At 44.3% G+C, this 13060-nt stretch overlaps 1 protein-coding gene across 1 annotated transcript; it reads left to right on the forward strand.

Annotated features, from left to right (window-relative positions):
• Positions 1–4958: 4958 nt before the first annotated feature.
• Positions 4959–6353, forward strand: LOC128304861 (basic helix-loop-helix neural transcription factor TAP). The gene has a single exon (XM_053042100.1). It carries the CDS (start codon positions 4959–4961, stop codon positions 6351–6353), a length of 1395 nt encoding a protein of 464 aa, XP_052898060.1.
• Positions 6354–13060: the final 6707 nt, after the last annotated feature.

Genomic DNA, 13060 nt, shown 5'->3' on the forward strand with positions numbered 1-13060 from the left:
CACACACATTACAAAATCACAAATACACTTATGAAAGGTTAGATTTGATACACACTCGATTCGGTATGGTTGGTTAGGAAGGCAACAACTATCGCCCAGCAGTGAAAAGGGGTAGCGCAGAACGAAATGGCATTAAACAACGGACAAAAGGCGAGGTATTGGGTAAAAAAGAGTCTGTGGCCAACCACTTGTGTTCAAGTGGGATTTAAATACCACTAGCATAATTCGCTGTGCTGTGATCATAGAGAAAAGATCGTAAGAATCTTATTTTTACGATTCATCAAACTTTTGTTCTGTTCATTCATAATTTAGATTACGTTACAAACGCTACCCACGTGTCATTACACGGAGCGTGATAACGTGGCGCAAAAAAGGGCTAACCGAATAAACATCCCTCCAATTCCCACCTTTCCGACGCATTAATGTGTTTTTCTCCCTTGCACGGTGGAGCGCGCGCGGCACGCGATCATTTGCTCTGTTTGTTCGGGTGTATGTTTGCCGGCTTGCCAACGGGTTTCGTCACATATGAAGCATATGTTTCCCCGTTTATGATCTATGGGATGTTTGCATACCCGGGAGCTACAAGGGTCAGTTTTACACCAAGCAAACGGCACAGGTGTCCGCTTTACATTTACACGTTACAATGTTGACTTTGGTGACGGTGAATGGTACCATACTGTTTAACAATTGTGTATTAATTTTATTTTATTTGCTAACTAGCAAAGTCAGAAAGGCAGTATGATACTGAAAGGTACATGTGTGCATAAAAGCCATAATATTTTTAAGTAATATTTTTTTCCAAAACGTTAAATGATAATTAGTGACATGAGTTAATATTTCTTGAAAACGTAGGATATTACTTACGCTACTTGTCTATCAATTTCTTCTCATGTGAATAATATTATACACGTAAATAGAAGATGCAATACCGATATAAAAACATTAAAGCTAAATTTCATGCCTTCACACAGTGGAGGAGAATTCTATCCGAAGAGTGACTCGGAGAACGGATGAAGTAAAGCCGTTATGCTAAGCCCCACAGTATATGTAACACATAAAACTTAAATTATTAACTTCAAATTGCTCTTTACAAGTTTACAAATTTACATGTTTAGTAATAATTCTTTATCCTTAAAGAGGATTTCTTTAACAAAATGTTGTTCTTGAACGATTGGCAACAAGGATGTCTTTTAACTCCTAAAAAAACCTTTCTTCCCAATATCCTTTTACATCGAAATAAATATGATCTTAAGCGTCTTCCTTCCGTATGTAAATGAGTTACCGGAAGAAGGCAGGCAAAGTCCAAAATTATCATAATAACAACACTAATGAGATTCCAGGACCTTAAAAGCACTCCTCTGTGAGAGTGTTTCTTCCTTCCACCACAAAAAATGGATAGATCATCCTCGCGGAAGCATAATTGTTACCTTCCTTCCGCTTATGCTCAACCGTCCTTACCGGTAGCTCCTGACGCAGCAACTTTCTAGTTCCGCTTTTCGATTCTGGTTTCTTCGCACCTCGCTTTTATGGGGTCATACAGCCCAAAACCCATTGACCATTCTGTAGGGTGTGTGAGCATGCATTTACTGTCTACCATCGCTTACGCTTTCATCGTATTCGGATATTGTTTTGGGCTAGGACACGTGCGAGTTGTTTGTGAGTTCGGTGCGCTATATCGCGCTCAGTTATGGAGGGAACGAGCCCAGTCGACTTCGCACGTGTCCTCACTTAGTTAACGCGGGCGCGAGTACCTTTCGATAATTGTATGTTTGTTTTCTTGGGTATTTGAGAGCAAAAACTTTGAACCAGGACACAACAACAAAAAACCCCACAACAGGACAAACTTTCGTATCTAGTACTAACGAAGCCTCACTGTCACTGATCGATCGCTGGAAACGCTCAATCTCGGTCAGTGGTCAACACATTGTGTCCAGCCTTAATCCACCCACAATCCTTCCAATGAAATGGAGTCGTGTTTCTTCAGCTTTCACCACTCAACGAAGAACGGAAGCCAACGATGGGAAGGGTGTCGAAAGGCTTAAAGGATTGTCTCACCCAGCAGCGTGCCACAGCCTTGATGGGTTAATCCCTCAGCGAAAGAGTTCCAAACGAAATAATCCTTCCTCGAAAACTTGCCACTTCTTTCGGGTGGTATCGTTTCGAGATGTTTCTTCGCGAAGAGATGGAAGAAAAAAACAACATCCTCCATCTGGATCATTTTTTTTTTGCAAAAGCGTGACAATTGCAAGCTGCACCATTCCACCAAAGCATCTGCCGATCTGTACGTTCAATCGATTTATCACCTTCAATTATTGTTAAGCATTTTCCGCCGATTTAACCCGGGCCACCAGTTCGTCGTTCGTCGCTACCATCAATAAAATCAAATAAAATTTCGCCACGCATCCGGACACATTTTGCACTTTGCACATTTGTAAATAACGCGTTGATAAAGGATGTACGAAAAAAAAACCAGGAACAGACACACACCGAAAGGATTCCATTTTGCCGGTGCGGGGAAAGATAAATAGAAACGCCCGGTTTGGCATCGATTTGGAAACGGCACACGCGTACGAGAAAAAGCCAATCCACATGCCGAAAACATTCCGAAACGAATCAATCTTCTACCTTCCGTGCACATGCTGAAGCGTCCCAGGGTGGAAAAAAGCAACCCGTCCGCCCAAAATATGCCATGAAAGGGTTCGGTGGTGGTGGTGGCCGTTTTTGGCAAAAAGATATTCCCGAAATAGAACACTTTCATCACAACCCGACTCTCTGTTTGACAATGTGGTCTACTTTTGTCAGCGATCGATCGTACGATCCGCAACGAATTCACCGCCCCGATCAGACCTGATGCTAGACAATACCAGTCCGGTGGTGTACCAACCAAATAAAAAAAGGGTTTGCAAAAAATGGAATGATAAAGCATAAAATCGCAACGACCCCGAGGAAATGCTAGGGTTAGCCAGACGAAGATCAAACAATTTTCATTGATCCGATACCGCCTTCGGATGACTTTTTTTCAAGGGTCGATGAATCCTTTTTTATTGTGGCGTTTGATTCATTACCTGTCGGCACGTACGGTGCCGGAGAGGGGATTTGTTGCCATTTTTTTTACTTTGCAAAATAAAAAAGGATGTATGGTTGTAAATTTTACGCATATTTGTAAAAATGTCCGGTTGCAGCAGTGCGAAGCATTGGGAAAAGATCACACCATGAAGGATGATCGGATGAGATCTGCACGTTTGAACGTTAAATTCTTTATAGTAAAAGCTCGTGTCACGTGTAAAAATATGTTTTTTCCCCTATTTAGCCTGCGTGCTAGGAAAATTTGCCCTTTTGTACAAACCACTCCCGCTAAACAAATGCTCCTTTACGGCTTTACAAATCATTTGTCACCCATGTCGGTCACCGAAAAGTGCCATTAAAATTCGATAACTACCACCCAATCCGACCAAACCCAGCATCATTGAATATCCACCAACCACCAACTAAAACCTTCCCGCAAAAACTTCCTCGCACAGATAAATCCTCACAGATTAGCAATAGTATTAGCAGCGGTAGCTATCCGCCTATGGTTCGATCTAACGCACCCATTATACACCACCCGGACACTCGGTAGGGGAGCGCAACCAACTACCCGAACCAGCCATAAAACCAACTCCTTCACCATCACAGCTCAGCATCTTGAGACTGCATCAACCACTGCGGGGATCGTCGATTGTGTCCCTCTGCGGCCGAAGCATGCGAGCAGGTTCGTGATTAGCATCCGAAAGAAACACTCGGAGTGTTTCTCCGTTCGGCGGCACATCAAAACAACATTTTCCTCACCGCCCAATTGGTGGAAATTGGATTGATGCCTCGTTTGATAGTGCCTGGCTGGAGGGGTTGGTTGTCGTTTTGGGGAGGGTTTGGTTCGCTTTGTGTAAAAACACCCCAGACACCGGTTGCCGGACGGTGTTGGTCGTACGAGTAGGCACGTTTGAAAGGTTTTTGTAGCATTTTTCATAGCAAATATTCATAGCAGGCGTTGCTAGCTCAAAGCTGTTTATACATTGCAGTTCAAATCGCAACTTTATGTATTTTATTTTGCGCATTTTATTTATTTTTAATTCTAATGTTTAACACACGACTGTAGTTTGCTTAGTCTTTCCTGTCAAGGACACAGCAGAATCCACCCTCTCTCTATACAATCCCCGGTATACCAGCTCCTGGTCCACCGATACTGACCTGTACTAGCGTCCATGTCACCGGGAACAATTGAATACTTCGGAAACAAGTGAACGAGGGTTGCCGGCACGGTCCCCGAACCGATTTTCCATCCCCTTACGCACGTAATCAAACCAAAAAAAACGGCCCAGCACTTCTAACGAGCTGCTTCACTCTGTAGCAAGTCCGCGCGAGCAGGACAACAGCAACGCTGTGCTTCCTTCACCATAGGAAGAAACGAAATACCCAACAAGGGCAAAGGGAAAAAAGGAACCCCCGGGAAAAACAAACGCCACTGATAGGACGCACTTCGGTACGGGGTTGGACGGGAAGATCGGAAGGAAAAAAAAGGGATGAAACGAGGACGAACGCTACCGGTAAGGAGAGGGAAAGCTAGGGCGAATGTGAGAGCGAGACCGAAACCAGGGCCCCGGTAGGGGTTGTTCGTTATAAAACTTTTCAACCCTGCCGGTCGGGTGCGTATTTGGTGTTCGGTACCGGTAGAGTACGGTAGAGCGGGAGCGTGTTTTATTTTTTCCACTATGCGACTTTACTAAGCTAAGAAGAAATTGACCGTGCTTGTGTGTATGTGTGAGAGTGAGTTTACTAAGAATAGTTTATAAAGAACCTAACTATAGTGCCTGAAGGTGAGACGTGTAGCCACATGAGTGTGCTGTTGTCCGCAACGTGTTGTCACCGCTGTTCGTGTGTTCTGTCCCAGTGCTCCAAAGGATTCGAGTGACGCGCGAAGTATGTCCTCGTACTGTGGCTTCGATGATCGTTCGTTTGAAGACTTCGACGACTACACGTCGGAGGACAGTGGGTTCGAAAAGAGCTATGAGTCGGGTGCCGGTGATCTTACGTTTGCCGGCTGTCTGCAGCAGGGCCCGCGAAAGTTAAATTTCCAACATGCAGCACTCGTTCCCCAGGTCGTCCCGGTTCCTACCCAGATCGATATGATGCTTGCCGAAACCGAGACTTCACCTCCAGCGAAGAAACGAGGCCGGCAATCGCTCAAGGACAAAACTGTAGCCGCGTCCCTAGGCAAGAAAGAAGCCGGTGGCGCCTTCTGTCCCAGTCTGGGTGTTCAAACCTCCACTCCGGTTAAACCCGTGCCTGGCGGGGATGGTGTGGACCAGAAGCCAAAGCGTAAGTACGCGATGGGCAAAAGCCGTATCACGCGCAACCGGAGTCCCACTCAGGTAATGCGGATCAAGCGCGTACGGCGGCTGAAGGCGAACGATCGCGAACGGAACCGGATGCATACGCTCAATGAGGCACTCGAACGGTTGCGGTTAACGTTACCGACCTTTCCCGAGGATACCAAGCTGACCAAGATCGAGACGCTGCGCTTTGCGTACAACTACATCTTCTCGCTGGTGCAGCTGCTCGATCTGGACGGCTCCATACAGCTGGATCTGGAGAAGCTGCAGAGCCTCACACTGAGTGGGGAGCGTATCAACAAGGAGCTGTTCGACGCGATGTTCATCAACCCACCACCGCCGGGTCAGCACTGGGGCATGGGAGGTACATTTACGGCAGGCGATTTCTACAGCAGCATCCAGCAGTACGGTGCTGTCGTGAATGGGCCCGCCAGCACGGGAGACGTTGGCTTTCCACAAGCAACTGCTTCAGCAGGACAATTTTCCAAACAAAACTATAACCTATTTCGTGGTGCCTTCGATGCGGCCTATAATGCACGGTCGCCACCAGTGAACCAGTCCACATATCCGGCCGAATATCCACACCAACATCAGCAAACCGCAACGCCGATGTCGATGTCCCAGCAAAGACCTCATCATCATCACCTTCATCCCCATCATAATGGCACTCGGCAAGCGTCTTCGCTAGCTTCAGGTCCACCAAACGTACAGCCTGGACAGCAGCCAACGTACAGTCGTGATGGGTACTACCCTCAGATGGCCCAGCATGGAATGTCCGAGTTTAGACAAACGTCAAGCCAATGTCCGGAAATGGTCAGTCAGCAGCAACGCCATTCACCTCAGGGAAGTGTTGGCCAGACAATGCACTACAGCAGCAGCTTCTACAACCAAACTCCACCCTGGCGTGAAGGCAACGGAGATCCCAGTTACACGGGGCTAGATTCGGGCATGTTCGATGACTTTGGTGGTGCCGCCGTAGCATGAAGGATTGGGGGCCTACCTGCATTACTACTACTGCCCAGTGCTTAGTGAAGGTTTACACAACACGAAAAGTGATACGCGAAGAACGTTTTAAAAGCAATTCTAGAGGTACAATAACTATAGGTTAGACGACGCACGGCAATCATGTTGTTCATGGTGATAGACTTGTGATTGTTTTGTTGCAAGAACTCAGTGTCCTGGCGTGTGTTCCAACAGGTGGGAGGAACTAGTGTAGGGCCGGTTCTTAATATCGCAGAGCAATGGTGATTCTATCCACGTAGTTATCGGATAATGCATGTTTAACTGTTTTGAATCGTTTACTCCATTACAATCGGTGCTGGAAGAAATTTTAGAGACGGAAGTCTCTCAATTATTGGTTGTTTATTTTAGTGTTCTTTTTGTTAGTTTAGTTTTGTTAGTTTAATGTTCCACCCTATAGTTGTGTTTGCTATTATTTTTCACAATATTTTTCTATGTTTTCACAACTTTTATGACAGTTTTCATTTATGCTGTTCTTATCCTTTCATTATTTTCATTTTTTGTGATTCCTCGCCTTCATCGAAGTATATTTCTTAATTCCTTCCAGCAACGGTTGTACTTTTCGTTAGGATGAACAATACTTTTATGGCTTTTCTGTACAGTAAACAGCTTGTTTTGCTTCATCAGTTTCGAAAGGAAAATAATGGTTTGAGGTAAAACGATTTGATTACTACATTTGCAGAATGTTTTCACATAACGATGGTCTGATTTACCTAGTCAAGTTCATGCAAGAAAGTTTATGTAGATGTATAAAACCTATGTGGAAGTGGCAGGAGGTGAACGATTTTTTCGTGACATTTCGATTTGCAAATCTCACCCAACAATCGTTTTATTGGATAAATCAATTGGAAGGATTAAAAAACTTTTGCTTTTGCTCCTTCCGATCGATTTCAGCATCTCGACAATTCCTTCTGTAACATTGCCTTCAGAAAATACAAAATCATATACATTGTACTAGCTAAGAGGTATAGCGATATAAAGTGCTCTTCGGCAAATCAGGGCCTCTTGAAAGATTTTTTTTCTATATACACAAACTAAGTAGGAACATTTTTAAACACGTTTATAGCGCCAGAGAACAAATTAGAGAAGGAAAACAAACGATGAATAAAAATAAAACACAATGGAACCGGTAGACACCAACCATTATACATAAATATGTTTTGCTTTGTATTGTGTCCTTTACGGATGACCTTGTTATGTTGTTTATTATGAAGTTTTGTTTTTTTTTATCACCAATTTAGCGAATAATTTGAACCTTCTAATCGCCGATGCCAATCGCAATGTCACGCGATTCGTTTCGCGCATTAACGGACAGGTCGGTCCGGCTTCCGAATTCTACCCTTCGCTATTTACACCAGTCGAAAGAAAGGGAGTTCCACAATGTCCAAACAATGACTCTGAATCGCCGATGAATGGAAGGAATCAAGAATTCATTGCTAACGTTTGACACCCGCTAGAAGCAGACGTCGAGTTTCACTAGCGCATGGACCCAACTGCTGGATGGGAAAGGCTGTACGTTTTCCCCCTTTACGATCGCTCCGAAGTTTGGTGGAAAACGAAGCAAAATCACGGGTCGATTATTGGTCCCTTTAAATGCGAAACCTGTCCACCGTGGTACAAGCTCAAACACGCCTGGCAAGCGCAAAAACCCCAATTCATCACAATTACCCGAAGCAAACAAACAGTACAAAACGTCATCCGGCGTGCGCGTTCGGCTAAGGGTCCGCGTTTAAATCACTAGCGCACGCATGTTCGTTACTGGCACAGCATTACTGGAAGCGCACAAAAAGCGTCCCTATGAAGGCGATGGTGTGGTGGTTGTGCATGCAAATCACCACTAGCACCGTCACCCGAGTACGAGAACGACCGCGCGAGCGCAACTTCGTGAAAGCCAAGGCGCAGAGAGTCCTTGCGGAGTCCTTTCTGCGTCCCTTTTATTCCCGCCTCGTTCCCGATCCGTACCGGGCCTGTCAAGCGACCCGAATTATGCGAATAATCCACTGTTCAACACCTCGGGGGTTCCGAGCGGTGGATTGTTCGGGCTAGCGCAGTACCACTGCCGCCAGGACCCTAGCACTCGAGGGCTTGGAATTGAATTTCCTCTGCACTATTATTTTTATAGCCATTGTTCCGTGCACCGGTGCACCAAAGCATCCCTCGTGCTCGTTAGAGAGTGCTCATAAATCTTGCTCTGCCCTTTCAACCTTCCATCCCCGGTGCGCGGCGCCAGTCTCTGACAAACTGCGAAACCTGGCTGATTGATGATACGTTTTTCGTCCGCTCAAAGTCTCGTTGCATCCACCACCCATTTTTCGATGTGTGCCCGTACAGTTGAACGACGAACATTCGCAAATATCACAACCGAACGGACGGATTGACTGAATGGCTCGAGCGTAACGCTCCTCTGGTAGTTTGAGGCAAAAAAAAATAGACAAACTGTCCAACGCTACTGCCTGAGCATTCATGAATATCCGACCTTCAGATCGTATAATGTTCGTCCTGCAAGATACATAAGAGAATTCTAATTGCACCGTGTTTCGTTTGGAGAAATATTAATGATTTTGACGAAGTACTTGCCATCGATTCCTCATCAATCAGTACTGTTTCGTGTGCGAGTGACAACTGAAGGTTGCGTTCTAGCGCAACGCCTCATGATGTGATGGCTATTTTCATCTACAAATACCATTTTATAATACATGAATTATTTATAAACCGTGCCAAATGCTTATTGAAGGCCAGTGGATCGTGAAGTTGCTTGAAAGAACGTGTTTTAGCTTCAGTGGAGGATCAATCCCCTTGGAGGCCCAGGGCGGAATTTTTCAAGGGGGGCCCATAATTTTGCTACGGCATTATCGGTGTTAGGGAGATGTACTTCAAACATGATGTAACAACACCAGCAAAGTCTTGGAAAGAAAGCTCCCTTGCGTACATCTCAGCGTTCTGTTGCGTAGCCCTGTAAACGGGCATAGTAAGCTAGTCTCTATATATAAACGTTTTTATGCGCTAAGGAGAACGATAACGCCACTACTTGGATCGCCATTAGCTGGTACGAAATTCCATACAAAACCAGCTGTTTTCAGATTGCCGATACCAGGAGAGCATCCACGGAAGAGGTAGCACCTAGTACAGCAATTTTGGTCGAAAACCGCCGAAAGGTATGCAATGTTTAAACACCAGCTTTCCCGTTGGTCGTGAAAAATTTCTTCGAAAACTACCAGTTTCCGAATTTAAAGTACCAGGAGAGCATGCACGGAAGAGGTAGCTCCTGGTACTGCGCCGTAAGGTATGCAATGTTTATACACTAACTTTGCAACCAACTTGCAACGCAATGCGCCGTAAGGTATGCAATGGTTATACACTAACCTTGCAACCAACTTGCAATGCAAGTTTGGTGCATGCAAGAAACTTGCAGCAAGATGGCGTGCAAGATGGCGCCCAACTTCGTACTTGCATGCAACAAACTTGCATGCAAACTTGCATGCAAGTTCTTGCAAGCAAATTCTTGCATGCAAGTTTGCATGCAAGTTTGTATGCAAGTTTGCATGCAAGTTTTTGTATGCAAGTTTGCATGCAAGAATTTGCTTGCAAGAACTTGCATGCAAGTTTGCATGCAAGCTTGCATGCAAGTACGAAGTTGGGCGCCATCTTGCTGCAAGTTTCTTGCATGCACCAAACTTGCATTGCAAGTTGGTTGCAAGGTTAGTGTATAAACATTGCATACCTTACGGCGCATTGCGTTGCAAGTTGGTTGCAAAGTAAGTGTATAAACATTGCATACCTTACGGCGCAGTACCAGGAGCTACCTCTTCCGTGCATGCTCTCCTGGTATTATACATTCGGAAACTGGTAGTTTTCGAAGAAATTTTTCACGACCAACGGGAAAGTTAGTGTTTAAACATTGCATACCTTTCGGCGGTTTTCGACCAAAATTGCTGTACTAGGTGCTACCTCTTCCGTGGATGCTCTCCTGGTATTATACATTCGGAAACAGGTAGTTTTCGAAGAAATTTTTCTCGACCAACGGGAAAATTAGTGTCCTGGTCCTGGTGCAATTTCGTTTATACTTTAAAGTCACAAAGTCGATATTCTTCTCTGCATTTAATTTATCACATAGAAAAAAATGTTTTATATAACCAAGAAAGATATTTTTGATCAATTTTCAACCTTGTCAATTAATTTTTTTTTGCAATAATTTAACTTTGTTTTAAAATTTTCAAAAATCGCACAATAGGCACAAATTTATTGGGGCCCCCAACACGGCGAGGCCCTAGGCGACCGCCTACTCCGCCTACCGTTTGATCCGCCGCTGTTTAGCTTTACAGGGAGTCCTTTGATTTAACATCCTACTGCTCGGTATCAAGCATTGAAGACTCTGAAATGAACCTTGGCGGAGGACCTACTGAATTCCAAGGCGATGGACACCTTATTGTATAGCTTGTTATCGTATATCAAGGATGAGATCTAGATCTTCCAGTAAGTAAAGAAAAAACATTAGTTTTTGCCAGTGTTATTGAACGAACTACTGCTAAAGGAGGGACGTTCGGTGTTAAAGTTTTTAAGATACAGGCAGTCCTTGAGATACCGCGTAAGTCGAATCCTGGTGCAATTTAGTTTATTCTTCAAAGCCACCGAGTCGACTACTTTCTCTGCACTTAATTTGTTCAGCAAATCAGGATGTTTTTAGAAAGAATGCATTAAAATAAGTTGAAAAATAAATGTTTCATGCGACAAAGGAAGCTATTTTCAACCAATTTTCAACTTTTTGCTTAGATTGTGTGCTATAAATCAACTTGGCTGTCACATTTCCAAAAACCGCGTGTCTCGGGGACTGTCTGTAATGAAACAAACATTTTACAAACATTATTTTCTTGTCCAACATGTTCCGTCATGTCAGTTGGCTTTATGTTTTATTGGATTTGTCGTCTAATTTTATTTTGTCCCACATCCATTCATGATTACACAGTAGGCGCTAAGGACATTGGTAAAAGCCGGGTATTTTTACATGTTGGATGGCACATACACCTTTTTGCTGAAATTAGATTCAAATCGATATAACTCTCGTGAATGCATTTCCACTTTTTTTGCCCATTTTTCCGCACCACCGCACGTATTCAGCCAAAAGGGGGAAGAAAAAGGACCAAATCCATTTACAAACAATGTGTAAAGCGCAAATTTGAGTTGGCTCTTCGACGGCCGTCCGCTGTGTTCCCTTCCAAAACACACAATGAGCCACGGTACAATCGTATCGCCCCCGTATAATTTTACCATAACCTCAGCAAACCTCTGCAAGGTTGGTGCAAGGCCACAAACGCATGCATGGAAGTCTCCTACGCCGAATGGAAATGTTTGGGGTCGTTATTGCGAGTCGAACATTGGACCGATCAAATATTGGCATAATTTTTATTACCTGGTGCGTCCAGTTGCATCCCTCCAGGAGGTCCTTTTCGGTTGGAGAATCGGAGTATCGGTCGTAAAAATCATTCTGCAGCGCTGGTTAACGTAATTGCTCAAGTTTGCCCATCAATTTGGAACGATCCTTACACCACAGACCATTGGTCATTGCGTAACGAGACCTTAACGATCATTTCCGGCTATAATGTAGACACCAATGATCCAGAGAACTTTAAAATCAGGTTCAAACTGTTGACAACTCCATTGATTGTACGGGAAAAGTGGAATGTTTTCCGTTTCTGGAGCTATAAAACCGGTGACTGACATTTACGACTGTGGTCGTTGGGGAGTGTAGATGTCGCATCGATGATAAACCCCCTCAACTAGGTCAGAAAAGCTGCAACAGATGTGTCCCATCAGCAGCGTCTGTCAGCGGAGGTTCGGTGGTTATAAGAGGCATCAAATATGCAACATCAGGCTTGCAGAAATAAAGGGTTCCACGTACGGGTGTTTTGATGCACTGAGAGTGTTGCAACTAAACCCGTTTCAAACTCAACCCGCTTGCATGCAGCAACAACTTCAACACGGGTGAGGTGACATGTGAAATAACATAACTGACGGTAAAACCACCAGTCGAAATATATTTATTTTCTCCCTCAACAATTTGATTGGCCGTATCGTTGTTTAGCCTTTCGCGGTTTTGTACTTGGTTGCGGGTAACAGATGCAACAGATGGAACGGGATTGCATCGAGATGAAAGATTCTCCAACTGCAACGGTTGAGCGGAAGTTGGAGTGTTTGCTTTTGAATGCGTAAATAGAGGTGACCATAGTCTGTTTAGTTCACTATTAATTCACAAGTTGATATCGTTGTGTTTGGAGAGAACTTGTCCAACTCCATTCCGAACTTTGATAATCTGCGATACTAACAGGCTTTAAAGAATGAGAGAGTTACCCCGTTTCAGATCTGGGAATATGGGCTCCTGATCTCCTGATTCAAGAGAGCATCCTACGTGACGAGTTGATGTAAGAACATGGAGGATCTTTAAGGTGCGTACTTCATGCAGAACCTCAGATGATTTAAAGTTCTAAAATCTTTAGCTTCATTGCGATATTCAATAGCTGCAACGATCAATCAAATCTATTAATTGAAGAATAAATAGATCACCCTGCATTACGGACATCATATCAAGTGCCAGCGGCCCATTCATTGCCAACGGTTTAAAGTTGTAAAACCTTCCAACAGCAAACTAAAAGTCAATCAATCATGGCGCTCTCCCC

Source organism: Anopheles moucheti, chromosome 3 (genome assembly GCF_943734755.1).
Source record: "Anopheles moucheti chromosome 3, idAnoMoucSN_F20_07, whole genome shotgun sequence".
Classification (NCBI taxonomy): domain Eukaryota; kingdom Metazoa; phylum Arthropoda; class Insecta; order Diptera; family Culicidae; genus Anopheles; species Anopheles moucheti.

Excerpts from the sequence above, each read along its gene's own strand:
- LOC128304861 (XM_053042100.1), top strand. The coding sequence starts at position 4,959 with ATGTCCTCGTACTGTGGCTTCGATGATCGTTCGTTTGAAGACTTCGAC.